The sequence below is a fragment of the Eurytemora carolleeae genome, unplaced genomic scaffold (assembly GCF_000591075.1).
Source record: "Eurytemora carolleeae unplaced genomic scaffold, Eaff_2.0 scaffold527, whole genome shotgun sequence".
Classification (NCBI taxonomy): domain Eukaryota; kingdom Metazoa; phylum Arthropoda; class Copepoda; order Calanoida; family Temoridae; genus Eurytemora; species Eurytemora carolleeae.
In genome coordinates, this window is record NW_019396488.1 from 103345 (window position 1) to 114529 (window position 11185).

An 11185-nucleotide genomic window follows, 5' to 3' on the forward strand; every position below is an offset into this window, starting at 1 on the left:
CACAGACAGGCTAGGGGAAGAAGTTCCTGCTCCGCCTTGACTCCGCCGTTCCTTCTTGGGGGGAGTAATGTGGCGGAAGACGATCCAAGTTTAAACCGGATAGAGAGACGCGGCAAGAAGAACTCAGATCTGCCACGTCACCATGAATAGACATATTTTTGATTTCTTAAATTGATAAAGTAAAATAAGTTAGTCAATAAAGTATTTATTTAAACCCGTCGTTGTTTAAACTGAGCGTATCTAAAATAGTAATAATAATATTTATAATAATACCTTAGCTTTAGGTGAATAGCTTTCCTCCTCGTCCAAAGCGAGTCTGCTCGGGACACTTCCAGCACTATTTCCTCCCCTAGAGGGGGTTCTAGAACCTCCAGGGGAGTTAAGGTCCCCTCCTGCAGACCCTATAATATAAATATATAAACATCATTGCAGTTGGTAGACTCATCTATGCATATTGCATAATGCTAGTGGCGTATACAGGAATGACAATAACATTGTCTTGACCGATCTATGAACCTAGTAATTTATGGAATCTAAGATGACACTAACCTTGTCTTGACCGATCTATAAACCTAGTAATCTATGGAATCTAAGATGACACTAACCTTGTCTTGACGATCTATAAACCTAGTAGTCTATGGAATCTAAGATGACACTAACCTTGTCTTGACCGATCTATAAACCTAGTAATCTATGGAATCTAAGATAACACTAACCTTGTCTTGACCGGCCAGAATTACGCATAGATCCAGGTCTAGAGCTCATTGCTCTCTGCTCCTGTAAACCCTTTATACAACAACATTATAAAAATACTGATAATAATACTTTAAAAAAATATTAATAATGACGATAACAATAATAATAATAATAATGATAATCATGATTATTAATTAACATTATTTTGGGTTGGGGAGAAAAATTTCTTATAGCATTGAGAGGGGAGTGGGCGAAGGATCTAAAGGGAATGTACAGACATTATTTCAAATATAGAGGAGCATGTCCGATTTACAACGGTACCATTAACAGCTTGGGCTGATCAAGAATGAATGAGATATCTTTGCTTTTTATTTTTGAAAATTGATTATTTTCATTTGTAGTTTCTATTAAAAACGTTTGTATTAAAAGAAATAATTATAGTCTAAGATCAAAACTTGAACGCTTGATCTCTATATCCAATTTATGCACTTTCAAAGTAGAGGGAAAATGCTCAATTCCTTTATGAAAGTTATCCGTGTAGCTCATGACCGGCCCAAGATATCGAAGAGGAAATAAATAGGTCTGACGTCTGGGGATACAAATTCTGCGGAGTTCTGAGTTTAAAACTTTAGAATGGGATATCCTTAATCCCGATCAGTTCATTAATCTGGAGATTAATAACAAGAGGATAACAAGCATTATTTAATCTCGAGATTAAGAAGAAGAGTGGATCAAGCATTGATCTCGATATCCACCACTCTAAAGTTTTCAACTCTGAGCTAGAAACTTTAGAATGGTGGATATCGGGATTAATGCTTGATCCACTCTTTTTCTTAATCTCGAGATTAAATAATGCTTGTTATCCTCTTGTTATTAATCTCCAGATTAATGAACTGATCGGGATTAAGGATATACCATTCTAAAGTTTTCAGCTCTGATTAATTAAATATATGTAAATATAAGTAAATTTTGTTGTTCCTTGGCACGTTCTGCTTTCTTCAATTCCACAGCATAATCCCCTGCCTCCTAAATATCAAACAAATTGAAAAGAATTATTTTAAAAATTCCTATTTTTTCTACTTTTTTATAGAAACAAGTCAGAGTTTCCATTTTTATTTTGAAGTTTTATTGATTCAGAGTTAACAATATTTGATTAGTCTAGTTTGAGGGAAGCAAATAAAAGAATTAACTGGAAGTAAATAAACTTACGAGATTAAATCCTAAACCAGAATCTAATCCATAAAGTTATTATTATTTGCAACAACTTTACAGGGAAGTTATAGGAATTTTACTTCAAAACAACAAGAGCGCAGCTAAGGATGTTTTTAGGCAATATTGGTCTAGGGAACCCGTGGTTAAGCAACATGTTTAAGTTTCCGAATTAAAACCATGATCTTTAAATTTTGCTAGAGGGTGGTCACTGGTCTGTTTTGTACATCTGAGGGGATTATATGAAATATGATTGAACTTAGTCTTCAGTTTTCTTTCTCTATGAATATAATGTTTCCAAACCAATTTGTCTAGTGCTATAAAAAGGTATAAGTTAGTTTGTAAGGTAAACCTAAAGAGTAAGGCGTTGCGACACTTTAAAATCGAGGCTGTCTTAAAATTTGATGACAAACTTTCAGAGTTGTCTATTTATCAGATATAACCTTGAGACCCATGTCTGATGATATTTTGACGAGAAACCTCAGGCATTCAATATTGTCTGGGAAGCGTCTATGTATAGATCTATATGTGTCCAGGGATCTATGGTAGTTTCCAGATCTTCGGTAGCAGCTTGCTGAATACAACATCACATATCAAAACCAAGGTTGTATTATGAGGTTGCTTACTCTCCATGCTCTCCAATATACGGAAGATGTCGTCTCCTTGGATATATATTATCCGCATATGAAGTCATTTTGCATCTATAATCAGTGACGTCATAAACGGATGTTATCTATCTATCTTAGGAGACGACATTTACCGAACATTGAGCGCATTCAGAGTAAGCAACCTTATTATACAACCTTGATCCTACAAAACCAAGAAGTAGGACTGGGCACCGTTAATAGAGAATCTTTTTTGTTTAATTAACGAACGGGATTTTCAGTTAGCAACCCCAACGTTTGGAACAATAACGATCACAGTTAAAACTGTTCTATTAGAAAGTGGAACATAGTCAAAGATTTCAGTGTTTTGTTTACAATGATTTTCAGTCTTTAAAATTTAAAAGAACTTTTCTTACTAAAATTTTTTTCTTTTATTTCGTCCAGAAATCCCAATTTAATCTGGTGAGAATTGTAATGTTTCCTATCATAAGATGCCATTTAACCTCATCAGGCTGCATCAATGCTGCTCTCTCGAAATATACAATTGCTTTCTCAGCAACCTGAAACATATTATATAAAATACGATAATGATGAATAAAGTATGATCCCTGTGTACCTGCATCTCTATAAAGTATGATCCCTGTGTACCTGCATCTCTATAAAGTATGATCCCAGCCAATCAATGGTGTCCAGGCTAGAAGGAAAGTTCTTGTAGGAATCATAATGATATTGGTATGCTTGCTGTTTATCTCCTGTATACATAAATATAATTTAATTGAAATAATATCAAATATAATCGAATATAATCAAATATAATCAAATATAATCAAATATAATCAAATATAATCGAATATAATCAAATATAATCGAATATAATCAAATATGATCGAATATAATCGAATATAATCGAATACAGAATCTGGCGACGTATTGTGATTTGCATGTCAAACTGATTCAAAATAAGATTTCTTCGTTTTAAGTCTACTTTAATAATACGCGAACCCTTTTATAGAGAATTTTGAAAGCATTAACTTCTTAAAAACCTCCATTTCTTAACTTTGTCATTAGAATCTATTTTACTAAATTCGGAATTTAATAAAATATCAAAAAAATATTTTTCCCCTTCATTTAACCAACCTTCAGGGAATGAACTCAAGCTTTAGTTTTGATTAATAATGCATATGAAATATTTACTTACTACCCCCACCACTCAGTCCCTTTTATGGAACATCTTCCCACCCCCCCTCAATCACTCTTTTAAATTAACCCACCCCTTCTGAACAATGTTAATGTTATAAAGAATTTGGCTCAATTTACAGTAAGTTCCAAAATAAGTGACAATTATAAAATATATAAGTACGATAAAAATCAGGGAATGTTACATTTTACCTTATAAACTTAAACTTTATAGTATTTTTTGAGATTATTCAAAAATTATATTTTAAAAAATTGAATTTCTAAATAATCAAGTTTTCTAACTTTGGTTTAAAATTAGCAAAATTTAAATTGAATGGGTTTTTAATCAATCATGAATGATCACGATTTTTCAAAAACTTAGTTTTATCTCTTCAGAGCGGTAAATTTTGCAAATTTGGAATTTGATTTATATATCCCTATAATATATTTACAATCCTACAATCTTAGACTTTAGATATCTCAAACTATGAAGTCTGCTAGATCTAATAAATTTGAAATATCAAAGATTTACACCATCAGTGTGCAAAGATATAGGGATAAGAAAATTTAAGTTTGTTGCAAAGACTCAATTCCTTTATCGCAAACTATATTTGATAGTTAATCTACGTCTTAAGGTTTGGGGCAATGTTATTTATGTTTATTTGTCTTTTTGTTATTTTCTTTAAGATACAAGTTTCACTTCAAACTAATTAGTATTTTTGTAAAATTTGCAACAAAAAGAACATAGCTGAAAACTTTAGAATGAGATATCCTTAATCCCAATTACTTAATCTGAGTATCCAATGGACACACTTTTGATTTTCTTCTTAAACCGTTCTTTTTTGGATATAGTAGAGAAAAATTTAAAACCGTTTAGTTTAATTTAGAGAGTCCCTCCCGTTTCTGTATATAATCTTAAATGGCGCGCAAAATTTCAAATTTTTCGGCTTCTTATATGCGACTTTTATTTGTTGAATTTTATACGCTTTTCACAAGATTAGGTTAGTCTCGATATTAACAAAAAGAGAGGATCAAGCATTAATCTCAATATCACTATTCAATAGTTTTCAGCTCAGGAATTGTAAAATTTGTTTTGTTATTGATTAATAATGCACGATGAGAAACTGGAAAAGAAGACTAAAATGTACGTGAACGCATATACAATTCATAACAGTAACTTTTAATACTTTGCATAATGAAGATTGAATGTTTTTAACCTAAAAAAGGTTATTATTTTCAATTATATTTTTTTCAATAGCGACTTGTGGATTTATACTGCAGAAACAATAAAGGATCGTTTCAGAATTACAAACTTTACAAACTTGAAGAACGACGATATCTTCTTTAGTCACTATAAAGCAAAACAAAGTTAATAAAAATGTATTTATAAATAATACCTTCGTTATCAAATATGTTTCCAACTTTCTGAAGAATGGATGGATCTGTTGGGACTAAACCCAGTAACTGTAAATACCATTCAGTAGCCTTCTCATACAATCAATCAATCCAGGCACTTGTTAAAGAGATCATATAGTTCTTAAAGGGACTTCATAATTCCTTAAAGGGACTGTAAACGTAATCTGAAGTGACCCTCAATTTATAAAGTGACATGTCAAATTCACAATTAACGTTACCTTTAAAAGCACTGTCTGATAAAAAATAATGATTTATCCACGTTTTTCTATTGAAAAATTGATAGTTTTTAATTACTTTATAAAAGTGCTCTCTGGTGCTGAAGGGATTTCGATATTTTTTTCCAAGCTAGACAAACGACTTTATCTTTCACATTATTGATAAGCTTTAGGTTTAAAGGGTATCGTTGAGGATCAGACATGCTCTTTCTAAATGGAGGTCCATATTGTCATCAATTAAAGATTGAACATCTTTGGTTGATTTTTTGTTTAATAAATAATCAATTGATTGAATTGATTAATTGATTGATTAATTTATTAAAGAAATTGATTGATATATTCCTGGTCTGAGTCCTCCATTAGCTCATAAACATTTGCAATCTGGTAAACAACCTGGCTGTAGTTCCTAACAATAATAATAGTAATGATAATAATAATAATAATAATAATAATATAATAATAATAATAATGATTTTCAGACCATAGATTCAGTCATAAAAGTCTTAATACATATTTTTGTTAAAACTTCATGTAACTTGAGATTAACATATAAAATAACAATTAATCAATATAAAGCTTTTTACACTCCACTAGACAAAAGTACAATACATTGTGACCTCGTAGCTTCTCTAAATTAACAAGCTTGAGAATTTTTTGTTAATTTTCTCAATAACTCTTTAATAAAAAGAGATAAAAATTTACTTTATTGTTACATATCTTTGCTGCTAACAAAAATTTAAATTTTACCCTTTAGGTCAAAATTTAAACACGAAATAGTCCAAAAATATTTAAGAAGAGAACTGTAAGTACTTTAACTCTGTAAAGAAAAAAGTTGTTGTTCAGGAAGAGATTGTATTGAAGATAAATTTTTAGATGAATTCGATTTATTTCTTCATCCGCAAAATGAAGGGTTTAGCTCTGCAAAAAGGAGAAAATAAATGTTTATATTTCTTTACATGGACTAAATTTTCTAAATCTCTTAATCTAAACAAGTTAATATTGCAGAAATTTATAAATATTTTATGAAAAGTTGGTAATTTAAAAAAAAAATTTCTTTAAAAAATGAAGAAAATTCCTATTAACAAAAATTCGTTAAAAATTGTTTCTAGTTTATCTAAAGCTCCCCCCCTCCACCCAGCACCTTACCTGACAATGCTGTGCAGTTTAAAAAATCCTTCCAGAGCATCTTCATAGAGTTCCAACTTTTTATTACACAAACTTTTAAAAAAAACTTTTTTTATATTAGTTAAAATGTTTAATAAAAAATGGGCTGAATTTTTTTTAAATTGGCCAAAAAAAATTTCAAAATTTGGCTGATATATATTTTTAAAGAAGCACAAGTCGAGTACCATGATCTATTTGGCTGTGCAAAAACATCTGTATCAATAAATGGAAGTTTTTAAGAAGAAATTAATCTTACAAAACTTACAAATCTTACAAAATATTTGAAGAAAATTCATTGTTAATCTAATTGTTCTGTTGTAGTTTTTTAAATAACTGCCCTTGAAACTCAAAAGTCAAAAGTACAGGGTGTCTCACGAAACATAAAAGTTGGTAAATAATATTGAATGTCTTTTGTCATATACTGTATTAGATATCAAAACTTTTTGCATTTTAATTCGTTAAAAAAATCTTTTAATCAAATTCATTTTACTTAGAAATCAATTTACTATAATATGACTGTCATACAATATGTTTTATAATTCTCTTTGGTATTAAACAACTTCACAAATTATGAAAGAAGACATTGTAAACTATTTACCAACTGTCATGTTTCGCCGGACACCCTGTTGTAAAAATGGAGTTATAATATTACCTAAGGTTATAAAGAGCTTCTACACAAGAAGCATCATTTTCTAGAGCTATTATATACAGCTCTTTAGCTTTTTCTACATCATTCTTTCTTAGGCAGCAGTTCCCTTTATATAATAATATATACATACTCGTATATACAATACATAATACATATACCATTTTATAAACAATTTGGATCTTTTTCATTAGTTTTCAGTTATATCAAAAAGTGATTCAACATTTGAAATCTTAATCTTTAGGTACAAATTTTTGCCCTGGGTTTCACTTTTTACAATTACGTTATTTTTGCTATAAAAAAAGATATATTAAAAATGTATTATTTTTATGGTTGAAGGTAAAAAAAGTTAAATACAAACTTGCAAAATGGTTGAATGCAAAAGAAAACTGTGCAATTCCAGCAGTTAAAAAAATAGTTTTACCAAATATTTGAGTTTCCATTTTGTTAAAAACATAAAATTTATCTTAAAATATAATTTTTTATTTCTTATTCTAAACTGCAAAGAGACTAGGCCTCGTCTCAACTATGGATCTTTCGTTCTACAAAAAATGTAACATTGCTTATATCATAGTAATATGCTTTTTAAGTTTAATTGGTTACCGAATTTTCTCCAAAACAAAATTTAAATATTTCTAGAATACATTTTTCAATTTAAATAAAAATAAAAATTAAATTGAATTTTTTCTTTCTTCTTTATCAAAAAACTTGTTAAATCTATGACTAAATTAATAAAATTACCTACAGCGGTTTGATAGGTGATTATATCAATATAATAATGAAAACGACTTTTATTTAAGTTTTGATTGATTGTTCACTAGCTTTTCTCGAATAATAAATTTACATGCAATCAAAGTTTTTTTTTTATCGCTGCTTCTCTTTGTTTCCATGTTTATGTGTATACATCCTGTTTAAAAGCTCGATATAAATCAAAATTAAAATCGAAAGTCGTCTTGATTGTATTGATATATGCAACGATGACTCTATAAGAGACTATTATTTTGATATAACATTTTTGGACTGACATTTTTTCAAATGACTTCTATGAAACATGAGGAATTATCACAAATGATTACTTTTTTGTGACATTTAATTGATAAATTTGTATTGCAAAAAAAACCTTTTCTTTATAATATTTCTTCAACAAAGTTTTAGTAGTTTTACGATTTAAAGAATTATTATCTTAGAAAGATGCGGAGCTCAGTTTGGAAATAATTTATTTTAATTTGAAATTTTAATGCGTAAAGAACCTGTAAAATCTTTCCCTGGGATATTTAGAAAGATGAAAATTTCCCTGTATGATAATTGAAGGACTGCAGTATGGCTTTGGTGAATTACATTGACGTACTAAGCCTAAGGGTGTCAGAAATATTTTTTTTGTTGCATTTTTTGAAAACGTCCCGTATACCTAAAAAAGTTTAATTTTGATAAAACTTTTTGGTTCTGGGTGATTGCATATATTTATAGAAAACATACCGATGTAAAACCTTTCAGAAATTAGGAAAGATTCTGCAAAAAAAAAGTTGCCAAACCAAACAGAATTTTTATTTTGAACAAAAAAAAATATAGAAGCTTTTCTTGGTTGCAATTAACTCTAGTTTTGCATTAGTTTTGAAATATTTACCTAGATTAACGAATATTTACCTAGATTAACGAATATTTACCTAGATTAACGAATATTTACCTAGATTAACGAATATTTACCTAGATTAATGAATATTTACCTAGATAAACGAATATTTACCTAGATTAACGAATATTTACCTAGATTAAAGAATATTTACCTAGATTAACGAATGCTGCTGCATTGTAAGAATCTGATTCTCTGGCTAGCGTCGCATATTTCTCAGCCTAACATTAAAAAAAGGTGTTTAAAATAAAACCTCTAGATATAAAACAGTGAGTATGGAATAGTAGGGAGATAAAATTGACGCGGCCCGCCCTACCATATGATTATACATGCTTTGCGGACGGTACTCCATTTTTATAAGAAATATTCATACAGGTTATTGTATACGCGGTAAGACAAATATTTCTTATTCAAATGTACAGTCTGCAAAGCATGTATAATCATATGGTAGGGCGGGCCGCGTCAATTATATCTCCCTTCTATTCCTTACTCCTTGATCTAAAACAAGTAATTATACAATGTGTCTCTGAAAAAATGTGTGTTTAGGCTTTTTAGCCAACTAAACATCATTGTTTTGTGTTAAAAAAGTAGTAGGTATAATACCCACAAATGGCGGGGAGGGTCGTCTTAGAAATATTTTTCTCTAAAATGTCGTTTTAACCTTCAAAATTAGGCATAATATTCGAAAATGTGCTCGGTTCCATTTCCGAAGATATGAACAAAACTCCCTTAAATAGATTAAACATCTTGAAAGCCCTGAGATGAAATAGATTCCTTGGAAAAATAAAAACGTTTTTGAGAAATAAAAGAAAATTCAATCTCCTTTTCTATCAAAGACAATTTTGTAAAAGATAAAACCTGGAAACTGATCCCCTCCCTACCCCCTCCCCCCTTAGGCAGCNAAAGGTATATACCTGATCTATTTCCTCCTGTAGAAAGTATTTGTATACCTGATCTATTTCCTCCTGTAGAGGTATATACCTGATCTATTTCCCCCTGTAGAAAGTATTTGTATACCTAATCTATTTCCTCCTGTAGAATGTATATGTATACCTGATCTATTTCGCCCTGTAGAGGTATATACCTAATCTATTTCCTCCTGTAAGAAGTATATACCTGATCTATTTCCTCCTATAAAGGTATATACCTGATTTATTTCCTCCTGTAGAAAGTATTTGTATACCTGATCTATTTCCTCCTGTAAGAATTATATACCTAATCTATTTCCTCCTGTAGAAATATACCTAATCTATTTCCTCCTGTAGAAAGTATTTGTACACCTGATCTATTTCCTCCTGTAAGAATTATATACCTAATCTATTTCCTCCTGTAGAAAGTATTTGTATACCTGATCTATTTCGCCCTGTAGAGGTATATACCTGATCTATTTCCTCCTGTAAAGGTATATACCTAATTTATTTCCTCCTGTAGAAAGTATTTGTATACCTGATCTATTTCGCCCTGTAGAGGTATATACCTGATCTATTTCGCCCTGTAGAAAGTATAAGAATGAAAGATTGGTTGCTGCTGTACTCGCCACCTTGGTGTCTTGCTTCTCAAAACCTGGAATATTTTCAGTTTACAACACAGTTAGCAGTTTTTTATTGTGCTTGATATTCAACTTATTGAAGATGAATGAACTGGATTAAACATTAATTATAAAGCAATTGTGCAGAGCACACAAAATCCTTTTTAACTTTTAATAGTCAATAGATAAACTATTTGCTTAAACAACATTTAAGAAACATAAGAATTCTTAAATATAATCTTTTTTCACTGTTCTACGGGTCCCACTGTATTTTTGGCTATTTGTTTGAAGATCTAACCTTTTAGTGTATCAATGGCCTGGTTAAAATCCTTCTGCTTCAAGAACATGACAGCTTTATTGATTTCAAGATCGTTTGCCAGCTAATATACAACATTGATCAACCAAATTTATTCTTAATCAACTTAATATATACATTGATCAATTAGACATATTCGTGATCAATTTAATATACACAACATTGACCAGTTTAATATATTCTTAATAAATTTTGTATTTACAACATTGATCAATTAGATCTATTCTTAATCAATTTAATATATACAACATTGACCAATTTATTATATTTTTAATCAATCTAAAATATACAACATTGATCAATTATCTTTTCTTAATCAATTTAATATATACAACATTGATCAATTAGATATATTCTTAATCAATTTAATATATACAACATTGATCAATTAGATCTTTTCTTAATCAATTTAATATATACAACATTGATCAATTAAATCTTTTCTTAATCAATTTAATATATACAACATTGATCAATTAAATCTATTCTTAATCAATTTAATATATACAACATTGACCAATTTATTATATTTTTAATCAATCTAAAATATACAACATTGATCAATTATCTTTTCTTAATCAATT

The 11185-nt window shown here is 29.6% G+C and overlaps 1 protein-coding gene across 1 annotated transcript in view; it reads right to left on the reverse strand.

Moving 5' to 3' along the window:
• Positions 1–229: 229 nt before the first annotated feature.
• Positions 230–11185, reverse strand: part of LOC111704207 (intraflagellar transport protein 88 homolog) — a 27788-nt gene continuing 16832 nt past the window's right edge. Inside the window, exons 16-28 of the mRNA XM_023476360.1 lie at positions 10584–10665; positions 10235–10320; positions 8912–8978; positions 7134–7236; positions 6464–6535; positions 5660–5723; positions 5084–5171; positions 3159–3262; positions 2992–3070; positions 2349–2479; positions 1675–1722; positions 717–786; positions 230–401 (exon numbers count right to left, since the gene is read on the reverse strand). Of these exons, the coding sequence (XP_023332128.1) occupies positions 262–401; positions 717–786; positions 1675–1722; positions 2349–2479; positions 2992–3070; positions 3159–3262; positions 5084–5171; positions 5660–5723; positions 6464–6535; positions 7134–7236; positions 8912–8978; positions 10235–10320; positions 10584–10665 (1134 nt within the window). The 3' untranslated portion in view covers positions 230–261. The remainder of the gene's footprint in view (positions 402–716; positions 787–1674; positions 1723–2348; positions 2480–2991; positions 3071–3158; positions 3263–5083; positions 5172–5659; positions 5724–6463; positions 6536–7133; positions 7237–8911; positions 8979–10234; positions 10321–10583; positions 10666–11185) is intronic.